Below are 18,297 nucleotides of genomic sequence, written 5' to 3' on the forward strand. Positions count from 1 at the left end.
GTGCCTGCCTATCTGCTTCCCCGTACCCGTACCCGTACCGTTCCCGTCCGTCCCTCCCTCCCTCCCTCCCCTCCCCTCCCCTCCCCTCCCCTCCCCTCCCCTCCCCTCCCCTCCCCTCCCCTCCCCTCCCCTCCCCTCCCCTCCCCTCCCCTCCCCTCCCCTCCCCTCCCCTCCCCTCCCCTCCCTCCCTCCCTCCTAAACCCAGCTCTTTCCTTCCTTCCTTTCCGCTGAAGAGCATGGCAGGACATCTTTGAGAGTATCTACCTCAATCGCTCCTTCGCGCAGGGGAGGGTTTACTCCTCCTCCCTCGCCACCTCCATACTCGCGCAATCCTTCTACAGCCCCCACATCCTGCCCATCGTATCCTCTCCTCCTCGCTCCTCCTCCTCTAACTCCATCGCAGATCAGTGCCGTGCTCTCTTCTCAGATCACCAACGTGGGCTACGACGGGTCCATGGGGTTCGGCGGTGAGGTTCTGCCATGCCGGCAGGTTGAGCTGATCCAGCAGCCTGTCGACCTCAGTCTCAAGGTACACACCCTCATCTCCTCCCCCTCCTCCTCTCCCTCCTCCTCTCCCTCCTCCTCTCCTCTCCTCTCCTCCCCCCCCTCCCTCCCCATTTCCTCTCATATCCTGCGGCCCTCTCCTCGTCTGACTCTCAAGCAGGGCAAGCTTTACTTGGACGCGTTTCGCTTGTACGTTTCTCACAACCTGCTGCCCCTCGGCCTCTACCGGCAGGAGCAGGAGAACAGCTACAGCGCAGGATGGTGAGTGTGTGGAAGGAAACTGACTAAGGAGACGATGCGAGGAGAGCGAGGGGGGGAGTCAGAAGTGTCAGGAGGAGGAGGGAGGGAGGAGGGAGGGACGTAGGCAGGAAGGTGGGTGGTTAGGTAGGTAGGTAGGTAGGTAGGTAGGTAGTTTGGTGGGTAGGAGGAGGAGGAGGAGATGACTTCGCGACAGGTATCCCTGTACGAATCCACCACCCGACATGAAGATTCTGCAGCAGGATAAGATTTTCCTTCTGAAGCCGTGTTGAGAGGAAGTGTTTTGTTGCGACGTTGTAGATAGATGAAGATGTGAAGTAGACAGTAAGATTGGTAAGGACGTCAGAGTTCTGATGAGTTCGCATGTTATTTCAAGGTTAACCATGTACGAGTGACCAGTTCCAACTCCCCCAACGCTCGCATCCTCCTAGCTCCTGTCTCTGAACTGCCCCTTCTCCTGCTTCTCCTACCCGCTGAGTCACTATCCTCTTCACTTTGACTGCCCCTGCTTGAGCTGAGCCTGCAGCTGTTGCAGTTTGTTCCTCTTCTCCTCCATCTTCTTCTCGAGGTCTATGACATGGTTTTGTGTTCTTTTCCTGCCAACGTGTCAAAATCTCCTTGATAGCGATAGATTTCTTCACATCTCGTCTCCTATATACTGCAATCTCTTCTCGACATTCGATTTAGCTTCTTCCGGGTCCTTCCATGGGCGGTCAACAGGAGAGCAGCTAGCGATCAGCGCGTACCTGAGACAGGAGGACAGGCCCAACAAGTTTGTAGACAGCGCCACCATCAATCAGCTTGAGCTCGTCCAGAACCATGTTGTTTTCGTTCTGCTGTGCTAAAAGTTTGCTGTACGTTTGGCCCATCTTAGCATGCTCTGCAGGAAATCACACAAGTTAGCAACTAGGCCGAGATCTCACACTCTTGACAAGCTTTCAGTCATGACTCACTACCAGTCCTCCCTTCCTCTAGGTTACATCTTATCTTCTCATTCACCAACTAATACCAAATTCTCTGCCTCATCTTCCTTTCTCGTTTCGTCCATCCCGAGTGTACATTCTTTAATTCCTCTTTCCTATCTCCTCTTCTCAATCCATCTCCTCTCTCCTCTCTCCTCTCCTCTCCTCTCCTCTCCTCTCCTCCTCTCTCCTCCTCTCTCCTCCTCTCTCCTCCTCTCCTCTCCTCTCACCTTGCTGTAGGCTCTGGTAAGCCTTCGCCTCCACCTCCAGCCGCTGCTGCACTGCCATTTCTTCCCGCCTTTCACTCCTGTTACCCTCATCCCCTTGCTCAATCATCACCCTCATCCCCAGCCTCATCCCCTGACTCCCTGCTGACTCCATCATCCCGAACCCTAATAACTAATCCCGAACTGAGAAATGGCGGGAAATCCTCAACAAACCCAGCCGAAGCTCCTGCTGCTGCTGCTGCTGCTGCTGCTGCTGCCAATCATCACCCTGCTGCTGCTGCTCCTGATTCTGTTCTTGCTCCTGATTCTGATCCTGCTGCTGTTCCTGCCAATAACCCTGCTCACGATTCATCTACCCCCACTTCCGCTCCTGCAACTTCTCTTACCTCTGATGCTTCTCCATGTATTGGTCCATCGCTTCGTTGCAGCCTCAGGCTGGATCAACAGTCTCAGTGTGGCTTGAGGGTCGCATGAAACTTCCCAGCAGTGCAAGTAGATTCTGAAATATTCGAGACAGGTGGAACATGGCGCAAGTGATTACCGACAAGATCCAAACAATCAAAGAGAGCATCACGCTCTGTACTGAATTAATAGAGAACAGTTTCTCTGATGTGATTGCTGCAATGCACGAGGCGAAGTGTAGCGAGGTGAGACGAAGTCTTTTTCTTCTGGATGATCACCATGTGCTCAGGAAGAAACACGAGAAGTCATGACCTATGCACAAATGATCTCAGAGGACAAGAAGCGCTTGCAGCTGTTAGAAAATCAGATAGTACAAGCCAGTCAGATGCAAGAAGACAGTCCCCTAAAGACCAAGTTTCTGGAGCAGCTGAAAAATTCAACTTTCGGGGTTGAAGAATCGAAAATGGCCTACAAATCCTGCGGAAGTTATGCATCTTTGGAGTCTAAATTTCAGGCAAGCCTGATCTCCACCACGTTTACACATGTTTGTGTGATAATTCTTGCAGAGCTTGTATGGCGAAGCTGGTGAAGACGAGGACCTATGCATGACGGCCGAAGATCTCCCTGAGTCAGACCCTCTCACCACTGAGCGGCTTGCTTTTAAGGACGGAAAATGGCCCCTCGCGCTGCCATGTAAGCATGTATACAACTACTCCACGGTCTTTGCCTTGAAGTCCAAGTCCAAGACATTCGCACTGGACAAATGTGTCGGCAAGTCTTGTCTTGTTCTGCAAACGAGCTCGAGTCTGATCCCGTTTCATTCCAGTCTCTGCTTGCTCCAACAAAACACCCATTGGTGGCATGGAGGCGAGGGAGAAGCTTCAACCCGACACTCGAGTGATGCAGATGATCAGGAAAAGGCAAAAGTATGGGGACAGCTACGGTAACGAAGAGAGAGAATGCATGGAGCTTTGATCATAGGTTTTCATTCGTGTCGCTTCCACCCCCTTCCCCCTGCTTCCCTTCTACTACATCATATCTTTCCGTGATGTCCACCTTCACACAATCCAAAATGAAGTCACGTAACTCGCCCAGCCCAATCTTGTCCTTGGCACTGTGTGCTGATAAGCAAAGTGGGCAAAGCAGTCAAGATCGCTTGCCTGACAAAGAAGACTGAAGGCTCTTTCACTTTATCTCGCTTCAGCATCAGCATCTGTGCTCGAGCATTCTGTTCCAGCTCCTCCTTAGCAGCCTTTGAGACTTTATCGCACTTGGTAAAGACCTGTATGCGACAAGTCATGGTCCAACACTTGATGACAGGCGGCTTTCACAATTCTGAAGTCAACCCTTGACATCTGCAAGAAGCTGAGCCAGTCGAAGTCGATCTCAAGAATTCCTCGCCGACTTCATGGGTGACCCTCCGTCAGGTACCAACGGCTTGTCAAGGTATGGCTGTGACTGCTACCTGTCTATGAGCACGAGCACCACTCGGAGAACTTGTTTGTCTCGACTAGTCGAAACGTGAGAGGCCGGAAAGGGAGGAGGCAGAGGAAAGGCACCAGACCTCTTGACGAAGTCATACACAGTCTGGTTCCAATCGTCTACTATCCTCTTCGGGGCCTTTGCGAAGCTGCAGGGAACACAACGGGAACGGTGCTGGATCAGTGAGGGATCTGGAAAGGAGGGGAAATAGGCAGCAGGAGGGGGGACCAGGTGCGAGGAAAGACTCGGAGAAGCCGGTGTGTCCATATCCTCCTCTTCTCACCCGTATCCTGGAAAATCTACGAGTCGAAACCTCTTAGCAACATTGAAGAAGATGAGTTGTTGCGTGCGCCCCGGAGTCTGATAGAGTTGACGATGTCAGTCGTTCTTGTCAGCACCTCCATGGCTCCCTCCCACCTTCGACGTTCGCGCAAGACCGTGATGCACAGTAAGCGCGTTGATCAGACTTGACTTGCCGACATTCGATCTCCCCGAGAACCTGACAAGTCCATCAAGCATGAGCTTCACGTCTCCACCAGGATTCTCAGGGCTGGACACAGAAGCAGCGAGGAGGGGGATAGAGTCAAGGAGGGAGCAGAACAAAGGGAATGCAGAGGGGGAGGAAAGTTGGAATGGGGGGGAAGGAGGCGAGCAAGGAGGGGAGGGAGAGTGGGTTGGAGAGGAAACCGGGGGTGTAGAGTGGAGTGCTGTCGAGAGGAGAGGAGAGAGTGGCGAGGAGGGGAGAGGAAAGGAGAGGAGGAGGAGGGGCGAGGAGAGGAGGAGGAGGGGAGGGGAGGGGAGAGGAGGAGGAGGCGAGGGGAGGGGAGGGGAGGAGGGGAGAGGAGGAGGAGAGGAGAGTAGAGGAGAAGGGGGAAGGTGAGGGGAGGGGAGGGGAGAAGAGAGGAGAGGAGAGATTTCTCACCCGATCTCAGGAAGACCATCTTTCGGTGCCTGCATGACCTTGGCGATCGCTAGCTCAAACGCCGCTCGCGTTCCCCTTACCCACATTGCATCCGCTAGGGCCCTCCTCCCCCCTCATCCAGCACGCCGAAACCACGAAAAATCATGGCAGGGTAAGGACAAGTTCAAGGAAAGAGATGAAGCACCTGATTCCTCCCTCCCCCTCCCTCCTTCCCCCTCCTCCTCTGCAGATATGTGCATCTCTCTCTTTCTGTCTTGCTCCCCGTGTCTCCTTCACCTGTCATGATCCATACTCTTGCAATGTCCGCGCTCCTAACTTGCGCCATCCTCGACTTGCTGATCTTGTTCAGCATCCACATTCATCTTCCCTCTCGTCAAACGTCAATACCATGGCGACATCATCTCCATGGCGGTCGCGGGCCCTTGAGCTGTCACTGATCATCGTGTGTGGTAGCGAGGAGCTCGTCAGCCCATGGCATTGGTGGCGAAGCCTAGGGTCTCCTAGGTACGTCTCTGCCCCCATGGTGAACAACAGCGAGCTAGCCTTTCGTCTTCTCGTTCGCAGGTCGTTCTCGCCGCTCTTCTCTCCTCCTTGCTTCTCACTGGAACGGCAGGCATGGTGTCCAACTCACCTACACCCCGATGATCCCTGCGAAAAAGTTCATTTCCATGGGGGCGAAGGACAGACTCGCGCTCATCGAGCCGCACGAGGACGATCGACCTCTGATCGTTCAGTTCTGGTGCTCCCTGGCCACACGTGACATCTCGCTGACTCTTCCTTGTAGCTCCGACGAACCCGACGAGCTGCTGGAGGCCGGCAGGCTGGTAACTCAAGTGAAGCCGCTTCATGTTGGTGATGCGCCCACAGGCACGAGATCACTGCGACGCGATCGACCTCAACTTGGGGTGTCCGCAGTCACAAGCAGCGAGGGATCACTACGGAGCGGTGCTGATGGAGGAGCCGGAGCTCGTGAGCAGGATGGTTCGACGAGCCTCGCAAGGGCTGAGGGTTCCGGTGACATGCAAGATCCGAGTGTTCGATAACCTCGAGCGGACAGTAGCGTTCGCCAAGATGCTGCAAGCGAGGTAGGAGAGGAGGAGCTCGTGCCGCTCGCTCATCAGTCGCTGCAGCGGCTGCTCGATGCTGACCGTGCATGGGAGAACAAGGGGGTGTACCCACCACGAGGGCTCCTGCAACTGGGACTACATCCGGGAGGTGAAGGAAGCCGTGGACATACCAGTGATAGCAAACGGAGGGATGATTCGTAGGTTCGAGCAGCTCCCTGTGCTGACGTCATGGCTACTCACAACAGTTGCACCTCAGCCTTCGAGACGTGCGGCGATGTCTGGAGCACACTGGGGCCGACGCTGTCATGTCCGCCATAGGCCTTCTACTCGATCCTCGTCTCTTCGGGGGTCAAGAGAGCGGTCAGAGCTCGGACCCTCCCGACCCTCAGCCGCTGCCAGACCCGATCGAGCTGGCCCTCGAGTACCTTGAGCTTGCCAAGACGATCCCTTCCACCCCGGGGAAAAGCATGAGGTCTGCGATCGGTGACACGACATGATCCGAGATGACGAGGACGGCAGGGAACACGTTCAAGCTCTCCTGCGCTTCGAGCTCTGCCCCTCTTACTATCACAGGTGCTGCAAGGCTGATGACTCTGAACGCTGCTTGACCAGTGCGCCAGGGGGGGGAAGACGGACCGGCACAAAGACTTATGGAACCTCGTTTGCTGTAACCGTGTAACGACAGCACACCAGGTAGGCAGAAGGGCAGCCGCCAGGGCGTTGCACGTCATGATGAGAGCTGGCAGTGCATTCAGATAGTGGAGGTGCTGGCATGGAGAGAAAAGCATCGGCTGGCCCCTTACGAGCCTCCTCCTACTCTCAAGCAAATCAAATACGGTGACACGATGCAAACTTCCTGAGTGCCCGGCCCGGATTCAAGTCTTCTAACAATTAAGCTCTCAGCCCCAAGAATCGGCGCCTCTACTGCTGGCCCACAAGTACAAGCTGCCGCCTCGGAGGCTTCCGACTCCGCAAGGCGATCGCTGGACTCGGAGGATGAGGGTAGCTGGGAGCTGGCGGCGTCAATCTTTGACAATCTCGAGTGAAGGGATTGTGGTCGTGGACTGCAGGAATGATCCCGCTGCCGGGCTGAGCCTTGAAGCGTGGACTGGACCCGCCGGTTGGCACTCACTGTTTACTTGTTCCAAAGTTCACTGCCGGCATCTGAAAGTCTTTATTAACTGAAAAAGAAAGGCAAACCGGAGCATACAAAGAAATCCTACAAACCCGCCTCAATAAAATACTAGGAAACGAAGGAGGCAGCGAAAACCGCTACTCCAACTGGACAACCACAACCTTTGGTTTACCAACCGTTGCGAGTTCAAGGTTCTCCCTTCCCCCGCGCGACCACCTTGGACCTGATGCTCGGTGCTCATCAACGTTGAACTTCATGGACTGCTGGAAGCGTTTTGAATCCGAACATGCGATGCGAATGTCATAGTGTTCATGGTGAGGTTTCCTACGGTGAACGGTTTTATGAGGTAAACTTGCAGCATATTGTTCAATCATTGAATCAATCATTATTGGCTTCGCCTCGACGCATGAATTCATCCCGGCTGGATTCGTAAAAGATCGATTCTGACATCATCACGACAGTTCTGAGGAAAGCGAAGTTGAGATGAGGTGTGTGGACCTCGTTGCTTTGAGTTTAGCAGTACAGTTATTCAGTACATGTGATGGTTTGTAATGCGCATCTGAATTTAGTTCCTGCATTCATTGTAATGGGAACATTAGGAATGTGGGACCATGCAGCACATCGTGCGCAATACATCCTTCTTCATCCTGCTTACTGTACTTGCTTGTGATATCAGCTGCAGCAGCACAAGCTAACATCTCCTTGCAACCAAAATGAGTGAAATAGAATAAAACTCTAAAAGTTGAGGTCATGCGAAGGTTCGCGTGACTGCTGACATGAACCTATCCATACAAGTAATTTTAAAAAAAAACCAGATCACCCCCCATGCCCCTTCCACCCCACCCCACCCCCACCCCACCCCACCCCCAGTTTTAATGCACCCCTGACCACCATGGACCACCCCTTGGACAAATATCACCCCTTTCCTATCTCTTGAGGACCCCACCTCGCCTACCCCGTACCCGACTTTTATTATGGCATGTGACTCATGACTACCTACCCTGTTAAATGTTCACATGACCATCTCGGGTACCCCACCTGTTTACTTCACCCCTACCCCCTAGCCCCTACCCCCCTAGCCCCCTTTTAAAAAAGTTCCAGATCTTCCCACCCCACCCACCCCACCCTCTTACTCGTTTCCAAGGCCTTTAGACCCCGCCCTCCGCCCTTGACCTTTCCCTCCCGACGACCCTTTCCCTTTATATCCTCCCACTCCTCACCCCCACCTCCTATTTTACCATGTATCACCCCGTCTTTTACCCATCCTATTGCTAGAGCAGTACCCCCATCCCCCCTTCCCGATCGAATAGCTCAGACTTTATTTTTACCCCTTACTACCCCACCCCCCTCGTTCAGGCTGATGTAACCAGCTGTGCGTGCTGCTTACCTCCTCACAAGGACCTTACAGGCGCCGAAAACGAAATGGGGGCGATTAAAAGATTAGACAGACATGGCGGACGATGGAGGGAGGGAGGGAGGGATGGAGGCGAGAAGGGAGGGAGAGCAAGAACGGCAGAGAGCAGAGGATGAGTGGAATGTGTAGGGTAAGTGAACACGAAAGTTGACGAGTATTGAATCCGGTGAAAGAAGCAGGTAGAACAGGAGCACAAGTAGCAACATTTAGGCTACGAGTGGAGGGCAATGGAATCAGATCCATGCGGAGAAGATTGTTAATTGAAATCGCATGGTATGATGCAGCTCTGTTCACACGACTGAAACATAGTATCTTTGTTCAACCGTGTTGTCACACTGATTTTCAGGTCACTTGAAGATCCATGACAGCGCATTGGCGTATTGGTTGACAGCATATCCAGCACATAGATACACAGCGATGCAAATGGCTGTTGGTGATAATGCGGGTGAGATCAGCAGCTCGTTGGTAGCGAAACCTCCAATCATCAACCAGGAGGGGCCGAATGGAACTACAACGACACAGAAGAAGCTACCTAGACGGACGCTCCTCGAGCCCCCTTCGAACCAAGAGGTGAAGGAGCAAGAAAAGTCAGAGCCTCCCAGCATTTGGAACTCAGAGACTGGAATTCTTACCAAAGGATTTCACAAGAACTTTGAGTTCGGGAAGACTCTGGGCAGGGGGACTTTTGCGAAAGTGAAGGTTGCTAGGCACAAGACGACGGGGACATGTTTCGCTGTGAAGATCATCGACAAGCAGTCGGCATCTTTCAAGAGAGAATCCTTGAAGTCTGAGATCGTTCTCATGCGCCAAGTGATCCACCCGAACTGCCTGCGCTTGCACGGAGTCTATGACGAGAAGTCCAAGTGCTTTTTGATCCTTGACCTCGCTTCAGGAGGCACGGTCCTAGACCGTATCATTGAGAACGATTGCTTCAAAGAGAATGATGCCAAGAAAGTCTCCAAAGACGTGTTGACAGCGATCGAATACCTTCACAGCCTGGGGATCTCACACAGGGACCTGAAACCTGAGAACCTCCTCTACGCTTCCAACGATCCGCAGTCTCCGGACTACACGACTGTCAAGGTCGCTGACTTTGGGCTGTCGAAGATCTTCGTTGAGAAGCAGCCGATGCGAACGGTCTGTGGGTCACCCAACTACGTGGCCCCAGAGGTGGTGGACCCCTACTGCATCTCGATAGGGTATGGCCCGGAAGTTGACATCTGGTCCATGGGGATCGTGATCTATGTCATGCTGTGCGGCTTCCTGCCCTTCTACGCTGACTCGAACGCGGAGCTCTTCAGGCTCATCTGTGCGGGCGATTTCTCCTTCCCCTCCCCTTACTGGGATGGGATCTCGGAATCGGCAAAGCAGCTCATTAGGAAGATGCTGGTGGTCAATCCCAAGAGGCGGCTGAGCCCCTCGCAGTGCCTGGCACACTCCTGGTTCAACGAGGACGGGGCCACCTTGAAGGACCTGGCGCTGCACAGCCACCACCGAGCGTTCTTGCTGATCAGAAAGCTCCCCATCTTCGACAACATCGACCCCAAGGTCTTGCTGGATGTGACGAGGAGGCTAAAGATCGTCAAGGTCAGCCCGGGGCAGCACGTGATCAACGCGGGGGAGGAAGGGGATTCCATGTACTTCATTCACTACGGGGCTGTCAAAGTCGTGGTCAACAATGAGGAAATCGACCGCCTGATGGCCGGTGAACAACCTTGCCTTCCCTCCCCTGTTGCTGCTGCTGCTGCTGCTGCTGCTGCTGCTGCTGCTGCTGCTGCTGCTGCTGCTGCTCATCCCCCTCTCCTGCTCCCGTTGGAGCTGCTGCTGCTGCCGCCACCACCAATTACGCCGCCGCCTCTCCCCCTGCTGCGTCTCCTCCTCTCCTTCTCGTCCTGGTGTCCGACTTCTGACGCCGCGTGCAGGGGACTTCTTCGGAGAAGTAGCGCTGACAGTCTCGGAGCAGAGGACGGCGGACATCGTGTCGCTTGGATACCATGACGTGTTCCACCACGGCGTGTCTCCTCCAGTGCCCGCAGAGTTGTTCCAGCTGATGCGATGCGACTTCAAGGAGGTGATCGACAAGAACCCCATGCTGCAGCAGCGCCTTGCGCAAGTCGGACAGGTGAGGACAAGCTGTTGGCTTGACGATGGCAACGAGGGATGATGAGTAGTTGGTTGTTGAGGGAGGGGGAGAAGGAGAGGATAGGAGGAGCAAGGGGGAAGAAAGGTTAGATAAACACCCAGGAGCATGGGATGGAGAGGAGGAGGAGGAGGAGGAGGGAGGATGGTGACATGCTGTTGCAGGCGAGGGTAAGGAGGGCATCGGCTGACATGACGGGGGGGTTTCAAGTTTCACACTCAGACTCATCTGAGAGTGAAGACTCAGTCTGCTCCCCCGAGCTCGCGCCGTCCAACAACCATGGCGACCTCGACGAGTTTTTCCTGGACTCGAACGAGCCGATGCATCCTAAGGGATGGTGCTCCGGATGTTTGCTGATTCTGGTTGCTCCAACGTTCCTCTCTCCTGTCTTCTGACCGTTTTGAAGGCGTTCAATTCCGCTAGTTATTTGAGGGTGTAGCAGTGACAGTTCAAACGTCTCCTTCCCGCTCCCGCTCACCTCTTCCCTCCACCTCTCTTCCTCTCCTCTCTTCCTCTTCGCTCTCCTCCTCTCTCCCTCCTCTACTTCCGTCCGCGCCCTTCAGCAACAGTTACAGTAAATTTTCATTCTAGTGTTTCAGTCTCATTCTGATTTCTTCTCTTTTGTCCCCTCTTTCCTTTCGCTCTTCTTCCCTTCCTTCCTCGCGCTCTCTTCCTCTTCCTCCTTGCCTTGTCCATCTCCTTTCTCCTCCTGCCCGTCCTCGTCTCCTCCGGATTCTTTCGGCTCCTCCCCCAGCGCCTTGTCTGTACTGGCTGCGGCTGGAGGAGGATGAAGAGAATCAGCAGCAGGGCTTTGTTCCTCTCCTCCTCCTCCTCCTCCTCCTCCTCCTCCTTGTGTTTGTATGTAGCGCATGAATCGGTTGTGCTGCTCTTCCATGAATCGCTTGTACTGCTCCATCACAGCTGCCTGCTGCGAGTTTGACTGCCCATTGGCCACCTGCTCCATCCCAGCAGGAAGGATGTACACGGTTCCAGAGGCTGAAGGCTGCTGTACCGCTGAACCCTCGTGCTCTTCGCTCCTCCCCTCCTCCCTCCTCCCCTCCTCCTCCTCCTCCTCCTCCTCCTCCCCTGCCTTGTCAGCATTGGAGTTGGGAGGGAGGCTGCTTCGTCTCCGGCTGGCATGGAAGCGATTCTTCATCCAAGCCTTGATGTCCGTCCTTGTCACCCTCCTCCCTCCCTCCAGCCCGTCCAGCTCCCACGCCAGAGCCTCCCGGTCAGGTCGCTCAGCCTCGGGCATCTCGTAGACCTGCAGGAGGAGGATGAGAGGACGTGAGACAGACAAGCGAGAGGTGGGGCAAGGAGGGAGGAAGATCAGAGAAAGGGATGGAGAGTTGAAGGGAGACGTGTGGGGGAAGGGGCAAGGAGGAGGAAAGAAAGGGAAGGGAGGCCGGCGTCAACCTCTAGGAGGCGCTTGAGTTGAGTGGCGTTATACTCGGATCGTTTTCTCTTCTTTCTCTCCTCTCCTGAGAATCTCAGCCGGTTCTTCAGCCATGCCTTGACAGCATTCGCGTCAACTGCCCGCCCTCCTTCCAGCCCGTTGATCTCCTTTGCCACCTCCTCGGCGCTCGGCCGCTCTGCTGAGTCCATCTGGTAGACCTGGAGGGGAAGGAGAGAGAAAAAGGACAAGTCTTTCAAAATCAAGCCGTTGGGAAAAGGGGGAGCACGATCAAGCGAAGGTGAGCAGCGGGAGGGGAGCAGGAAGAAGAGGAGAGGAGATAGTCTCACCTGCAGCAGCCTTGCGACCTGAACTTCATTGTAGTCCATTCTTGGTCTCTTCCCCGCAGCCTCCCCGACATTCTTTGCTTGGTCCAATCCCCTAGCACTCGCCTGCTCACCGAGAGTCTGTGGAAGGAGCCAGGAAGGAGGGGGAGCGAGGGTCTGACTTCTCATTTGCTTCTTCTTTAGCATCCGCTTCCTTGTTTGCATCCAGGCCAACACGTCGTAGGCTGAGACTTGCCGCCCTCCCTCTAGCCCGTCAATCTCGCTCGCCAATTTCTCTCGTTCTGGTCGTTTCCCTTCCTCCATCTCAAACACCTGTGGTCTGATATCAGCCCTCCTCCTCCTCCTCTCTTTCTCTCTCTCTCTCCCCCCTTCTCTCCCCCCCCCTTCTCCCCCCAAGTCTCGTTTGCCTCTCCTCACCTCCACCAGCCTCTTCAACTGTGCGGCATTGAAGTCTTGTCTCTGCTTTCTCTCGCCTGTTGTGCTTCTCAGCCGCTCCTTTCACCATTCTCGCACGTATGTTTCACCTGGAACCGAAGGAGCCGGCCGACATGTTCTCTTGCACGTGTGATACCTGTTCTTCATCCATGCCTTCACAGCCGCTGCATCCACCTGCCTCCCTCCTTCTAGTCCATCGAGCTCCTTCGCTAGCACCTGTCGGTCTGGCCGTTTCGATTCGTCCATCTCATACACCTGTACACGTTTCATCTCCTGACCTTTCCTCTCTTCTCCTCTTCCTAGTCCTCAGGTTCTCTCCCCTCCTCTGTTCCTTCAGCAAGACTTCACCTGCCTCCCTCTTCTCACCTCTATCAGTCGCTTGAGCTGAGCTGTGTTGAAGTCTGACCTCAGCCGTTTCTTCCTGTCCGGCCCTCGAGCGAAGGGCTGCTGACCGTTGGGGAGAGCGAGAACAACTTGGCCGGGCAAGGGAGCGTTCCAACCTGCAGGATTCGAAGAGTTTGCCGAGGAGAGATCCACGGGAATCATGAAAGCCGAATTGATCTGGAGGCGAATATCTTCAACTCCACGTCAAGTACACTCTTTGCATCACCATGGTCGCGTTTTGATTCGATTGCTCGCCATCTGCTGCATCTGTAGACAACAATCACACGAGCAAGCAAGTAGTCAGCTGCACCTGACGGTTTTTCGCTCTGTTCTGCATTGCTGACAGAATCACCTGACCAAACAGTTTGAAATCAAATTGAGGACCTGCTCTCCTATTCTCAACGGCACAACACTCTGAATACACTTGTCGCTCTCTGACTCGCTCGCCATCAGGTTCTCCAAGAACCGTTTCGTTCTCGACACATCTACACCACTTCACGAAAGCTTCTCCATGCTCTCAATATTTCTCATGTTCTGTTCTGATCCATTTCCTCTGCATGTCCAGGTGTGCAGCCTTTCTCGCATCCTGCCCCTATCATTGTTCTGATTCTCTGATGCAACATACAGGATCTTTCACGTCGTGTCACTTCCTTGCTTCTACCTCCTCATCACATTTTTCTTTCCATTAGATCCCGAAGCTCCATTTCCATTTGTCCGCAAGAAAGTTTTGTACATGGTCCCTCTCCTTTGCTCTGATCTCTCTGCCCTGCTTATGTGCTGTAGTAGCCTCCCAGCTCCTTGCTACGTTCTCCCTTCATCCATTCCCTCCTCCTCCTTCCATGTCCCCCTCCCTCGCTCCTTTTTCGCCGAAGTACCTTCGGCTTGGTTCGCCATGGTGCGTCTTTACAATCAGTTTTTGGATTTTTTACTGCTACCAAGATAAAATGTTGAATAAACACAACCTCAATAACTTTGTATGGACTATTTATTTACATGGTACAGTAGTTTTTACAAATAGATGTAAAAACTTCACAACTGTACCATTCTAAAACGAAAGTATGAATGGCTGTTTTTAAAACTTGACCGTAACGATTATAACGGCGAAGGCATTGAATTGAAGGGGTGGTGGGGGGCTGGTTTCACAGCCTGGGGTGGGTGGTAAAATGAGCGAAAAGGTAGGGTGACGAATATTTCAATAATCCAGGGTGGGGGTAGGAATCAAAGGGGGGTGGGGTAGTCCAAATTTGTGGTTCAAAAATCTGTCGTTGAGGCCCAGGGCATGGCGGGACAGAGAAAGCAGGACAAGAAGGAGAGGGAAGAGGAAGAGAGAGACGATGAGACAACGGAAGCGAAGATGAATGACACTCAGAAGACGATGAAGATATGATAGAGTGATGGCATGCTCGAAAATGAACGTTGGGGGACCGAACTGTTGTGGATTTGAACTAGCGGGTAGCATAGGAATGAGCAGAGGCAACAAGATTCGCAAATGACGAAGGATAAGCTTGATGTAATTATTGAATCTAGATCATGATTCAATACTTGAGTGCAGGGTTGAGACAGAAGCCTTTCAATTCCAAGCTGAGTTCCTGTGATGATGTAGTGTATTATGCATACAACTGAGCAAAAATCCATTTGCAAACTCATGCCAATCACTGAATGTTGTGGATTAGTTTTCAAGCAGTGGAATTTTGTCAAATGTACGTGCACTCACCAAATCATTTTCCTGGATGACATTTTAGTTTGATTGATGTTGCATCTTCATATCCGTGCCATTTCATGATGACATTCTTGAGCAGATGATAGACCAAGAGTCGCTGAATGCATCAGTTGACGATTGTATGCCCTTCACTATAGAGGAATTCTCGAAGAGAAATTCAGATCCTCTGCATGAGCTTGACAGCATCTTGAAATACCGCCAGAAGGTTTCACAGCATGTTTTCATTACCACGTTAGCTAAAACTCATTGTGTGCAGATGGCAGACCAGGATCTTGTCTCTAATGGTCAGAGAGCTACGCCTAGAAGACAAGGAACAGGGCGAGAGATCACCACTCGCGGCTTTGAATTCAAGAAGAGAGTTTTCTCCATGCCTCCCCAGCCCCTTGCAGACGTCACTTCCCAGCAGAACTCTTCCATTATCCCTAGCCGTGGTCGGAGAACTGGCTTGAAGATTGGTTCCTCAGTTCTCAAGGACAGCTTTGGAATGGAGCGATTGAGTGACTTTTGGAATGCGGAAGAAATCGAAGCAATGAGGAGGAAGTCGAGTTTGGCTAGCGATGCCAGAGATCGATCCAAGACCAGCATGGACACCGGGCCGCTCTCTGAATACTCAGGGAGGGTTTCGCAGTACTCTCAAGACACCGAATCATCCAATGACAATGATTCCGCGAGTCCGTCTGGCATTTCCAAGCGTTCGGAGTACTTGGCTGATTGTTCTCAGAGTAGCGGAAAGGCCTCTTTGTCCAGAAATGATGAGAGCCAAGATCAGACCGAGCAGAGCTATGCTGATGCTTCCTGCACATCTGCGGAGAAGAGTAACGTCAACACGGATGCCTCCAAGCAGTCTATCTCTGAACTGAACTCGCCAAGCGTTGCAGACATGAGTGATGGCTCTCCTGCGATGGATGCGAGCAAGCGCTTGTCGTTTACAGACTCGGCCGAGAAAACTTCCAAGACCGATGATGCCTCCCCATGCTCCTCTGACGTCAGCTCTCGGCAGCCTCGAGTTTCGTTTGCAGAATCTGCTATCCGCCGCAAGTCTTCCATTTCGTTCGCTCGAACCCCAGGCACGAAGAATGGAGACACAAGCATGGAAGACTTCGACGTGGATGATTGCGCTGCAGCAGATTCAGGTGACGAGCAGAATGACGACCAGGACGAGAACCAGTCGATTCAGCAGGAAGAGATCAAGCCCAAGAAGGCCGCTTCGAAGAAAAGAGAGCGCGACGATGGCAGGCTTGCTCTTATTGACAGGCTGGACACGATGGGGCGTGCTTCCTATTGCAACACGGACTCGTACGCGCCCAAGTCCAAGAGGTTGTCAGATGTTGCTCCTCGCCCTGTCATCGAGGATGATGGGAAGAGGAGGAGCAAGCGCAGGAAGATGCGGCCCCTCCAGTACTGGAGGAATGAGAGGGTGGAATATGCTCGCGAAACAGGTGCTGTCTTGCCAGAGATTGTGGACCTGGTTGTGCGTTCTCCCGAACCCACTCCTTTCCGGCGGAAGAGATCTAAGGAGGAACAGGCTGTGGAATCCTCTCCAACCAGTGCCAACAGCAAGGCCAAGACAGTGAAGAAAAACAGGAACAAGAATAAGAAGTCCAAGAAGACATCCTCTCGAGACAACTTGCAGAAGGTTGATGTGGAAGAGGACGAAGATGAGGACGATGCCCCTATCAAGAAGCCCAAGGGCAAGACCGCCTTCTTCCTCTTCTCTGCAGACAAGATGTGGGAGGTTAAAGAGCAGCACCCCGACTTGTCAATCTCAGAGAGAGCTCAGATCCTCAAGGATCAATGGTTGGATGCTGATGAGGCCACTAAGAAGCATTATGAGAGGCAGGCAAAGAATTCAGCCAAAGTGTAGTGAAGTCCAAGACGATAAGATAAGACCCAAGACAGAAGAAAGACTACTTACTACTTTTATATACATCACTAACTTGTGCTCTTAGTTTTGACCAATAGCTTTCGATTCTGTTTGTAATAAAGCCCATCTGCTAACTTAGTGCAAGGGATGGGTGGGTGTTTTCCACTTGCCAGTGATAGTCTGTTATCATGTTAGTTCACAGAGCGTTGAAGAAACGATCTCGACCTTGCCATCACAAGTGCCATTCACACAGTGAAACTCTGTGGTCGACATAGTTGCCTGATGTAAGCAACATATCAGATTTGAGACGACAGCAGCTTCAACATGCTTACTTGACCGCCTGCGAAGTCCTTGGCACTGAATTTGGGAAAGTGCATGGCTGGGAACTTCGGAAAGTGCATAGATGGAAACTTGAAGATCATATCTTGAAGCTGAGAGAACATCCTTCTCAGAATGTGCGGATCAGAATTACTTCAACAAAACACAATTCAGTTCTTGTGTTTAAACAACTATGAGACAAATAGCTCAAACCATGTTGATAATGTCTGACGCTATCCGACAGGAGACGTAAATCGCTTTGTTTCCGCACATTCTACAAAATATCTCAACCTCATCCTGCACTCATTTCATCTCTACTATTGAAGGCAACTCATCCATCGATAGCAACCTTGTCATCAAGCTCTATGAATGTAGTACATTCATTCACCCATGGATATTTCACTTGCAACAGAATCTTCTGTCACTTGAATCCTTGTCACTTATCTCAACGATGTCTCCATCACTCGACTCCATACATGACCCTTCGTCATCGCTCTATCTCTTGCCATCGCTCACTTCGCCATCTCTGCTCCTCCTCCCTACTGCTGCTGCTGCTTGTCTAAAGCCATGGACCTCAAACGTCCTCAAATAGACTTGGACGCCATTCCCCAGAGGGGCGCGACATTCCTAAAGTAATTTTAGTTAACATCTATTCTTTTCTATTAACTTAACATTGATAGGTACAGAATGAGATGATTGGGTGGGCGTTTGGACGGTAGCTGTAGTACGAAGCACTACCTACGGGAATCCCTGCGATCTACCCTTGGGGTAGAAGTTTCGATTGTTCCTGACTCTTCATAATTTGGTCACAAAGTTCATGTCTTTTTAATAATAAAACGACAAACTTTCAAATTAAAATACGGTATATTCAAAAAAGTTCAAACATTTTGTAACATCGAAATACCCTCTTTCGAACTTCCTTGCCTGAAACGTTTCTCACGACTTTCGGATACGTTCATGGATAGTTTCCGGATACTTCACCGGATACCTTTACGGATATTTCTTCAGCGGATATTTTCACGGATACTTCTTCGGATACTTTTGCGGATACTCTTCAAGCCAGCTCCCTCCATGCCGCCAGAGTGGCTCGGACGCGAAAGCTACCATCCTCTCCTCTCCTCCCTCTTCTCCTCTCCTCCTCCTCCTCCCCCTTCTTCTTCCTCTCCTTCTCCTCGTCATGCTCCTCTGCCCCTCTCTAACTCTTTGCTTCTACTCTCCTCTTCTTCCTCTTCTCTCCCCCCAACCCCCCGCCTCCTCCTCCTCCGCCCCCCCCCCTCCTCTGCTCCTCCCCCTCCTCCTCTGCCTCCTCTCTACCTTTTTGCT

General features: G+C 52.6%; 8 protein-coding genes across 8 annotated transcripts; 4 read left to right on the forward strand and 4 right to left on the reverse strand.

Moving 5' to 3' along the window:
- Positions 1 to 1,112: 1,112 nt before the first annotated feature.
- Positions 1,113 to 2,108, reverse strand: GUITHDRAFT_161770 (hypothetical protein; the record flags this gene model as incomplete). Its single annotated transcript, XM_005837927.1, has 4 exons — positions 1,113 to 1,358; positions 1,404 to 1,462; positions 1,509 to 1,642; positions 1,955 to 2,108. 4 exons carry the CDS (start codon positions 2,106 to 2,108, stop codon positions 1,253 to 1,255), a joined length of 453 nt encoding a protein of 150 aa, XP_005837984.1. The 3' UTR covers positions 1,113 to 1,252.
- A 358-nt stretch (positions 2,109 to 2,466) lies between these two features.
- GUITHDRAFT_151128 (hypothetical protein) lies at positions 2,467 to 3,328 on the forward strand (the record flags this gene model as incomplete). Its single annotated transcript, XM_005837928.1, has 4 exons — positions 2,467 to 2,598; positions 2,643 to 2,867; positions 2,920 to 3,124; positions 3,180 to 3,328. The coding sequence occupies exons 1-4, from the start codon at positions 2,476 to 2,478 to the stop codon at positions 3,326 to 3,328; spliced, it is 702 nt and encodes a 233-aa protein (XP_005837985.1). The 5' UTR covers positions 2,467 to 2,475.
- Positions 3,329 to 5,145: 1,817 nt separating this feature from the next.
- Positions 5,146 to 6,321, forward strand: GUITHDRAFT_66485 (hypothetical protein; the record flags this gene model as incomplete). Its single annotated transcript, XM_005837929.1, has 6 exons — positions 5,146 to 5,321; positions 5,371 to 5,496; positions 5,542 to 5,581; positions 5,625 to 5,842; positions 5,888 to 6,025; positions 6,081 to 6,321. 6 exons carry the CDS (start codon positions 5,146 to 5,148, stop codon positions 6,319 to 6,321), a joined length of 939 nt encoding a protein of 312 aa, XP_005837986.1.
- Positions 6,322 to 6,983: 662 nt separating this feature from the next.
- GUITHDRAFT_151130 (hypothetical protein) lies at positions 6,984 to 7,660 on the reverse strand. The gene has a single exon (XM_005837930.1). It carries the CDS (start codon positions 7,373 to 7,375, stop codon positions 7,097 to 7,099), a length of 279 nt encoding a protein of 92 aa, XP_005837987.1. The 5' UTR covers positions 7,376 to 7,660; the 3' UTR covers positions 6,984 to 7,096.
- A 1,074-nt stretch (positions 7,661 to 8,734) lies between these two features.
- On the forward strand, positions 8,735 to 9,982 carry GUITHDRAFT_157273 (hypothetical protein; the record flags this gene model as incomplete). The annotated part of the gene is made up of 4 exons (XM_005837931.1): positions 8,735 to 8,756; positions 9,011 to 9,815; positions 9,872 to 9,921; positions 9,966 to 9,982. The coding sequence occupies 4 exons, from the start codon at positions 8,735 to 8,737 to the stop codon at positions 9,980 to 9,982; spliced, it is 894 nt and encodes a 297-aa protein (XP_005837988.1).
- Positions 9,983 to 11,114: 1,132 nt separating this feature from the next.
- GUITHDRAFT_135066 (hypothetical protein) lies at positions 11,115 to 13,966 on the reverse strand (the record flags this gene model as incomplete). Its single annotated transcript, XM_005837932.1, has 9 exons — positions 11,115 to 11,777; positions 11,930 to 12,127; positions 12,257 to 12,565; positions 12,671 to 12,726; positions 12,778 to 12,943; positions 13,055 to 13,188; positions 13,299 to 13,339; positions 13,425 to 13,557; positions 13,948 to 13,966. The coding sequence occupies 9 exons, from the start codon at positions 13,964 to 13,966 to the stop codon at positions 11,115 to 11,117; spliced, it is 1,719 nt and encodes a 572-aa protein (XP_005837989.1).
- Positions 13,967 to 15,048: 1,082 nt separating this feature from the next.
- On the forward strand, positions 15,049 to 16,656 carry GUITHDRAFT_135067 (hypothetical protein; the record flags this gene model as incomplete). Its single annotated transcript, XM_005837933.1, has 1 exon — positions 15,049 to 16,656. The coding sequence occupies one exon, from the start codon at positions 15,049 to 15,051 to the stop codon at positions 16,654 to 16,656; it is 1,608 nt and encodes a 535-aa protein (XP_005837990.1).
- A 44-nt stretch (positions 16,657 to 16,700) lies between these two features.
- On the reverse strand, positions 16,701 to 17,130 carry GUITHDRAFT_151131 (hypothetical protein). Its single transcript, XM_005837934.1, has 3 exons — positions 16,989 to 17,130; positions 16,882 to 16,935; positions 16,701 to 16,836 (listed from the first exon to the last, which is right to left on the reverse strand). The coding sequence occupies exons 1-3, from the start codon at positions 17,097 to 17,099 to the stop codon at positions 16,792 to 16,794; spliced, it is 210 nt and encodes a 69-aa protein (XP_005837991.1). The 5' UTR covers positions 17,100 to 17,130; the 3' UTR covers positions 16,701 to 16,791.
- Positions 17,131 to 18,297: the final 1,167 nt, after the last annotated feature.

Source organism: Guillardia theta, assembly GCF_000315625.1.
Source record: "Guillardia theta CCMP2712 unplaced genomic scaffold GUITHscaffold_13, whole genome shotgun sequence".
Lineage (NCBI taxonomy): Eukaryota > Cryptophyceae > Pyrenomonadales > Geminigeraceae > Guillardia > Guillardia theta.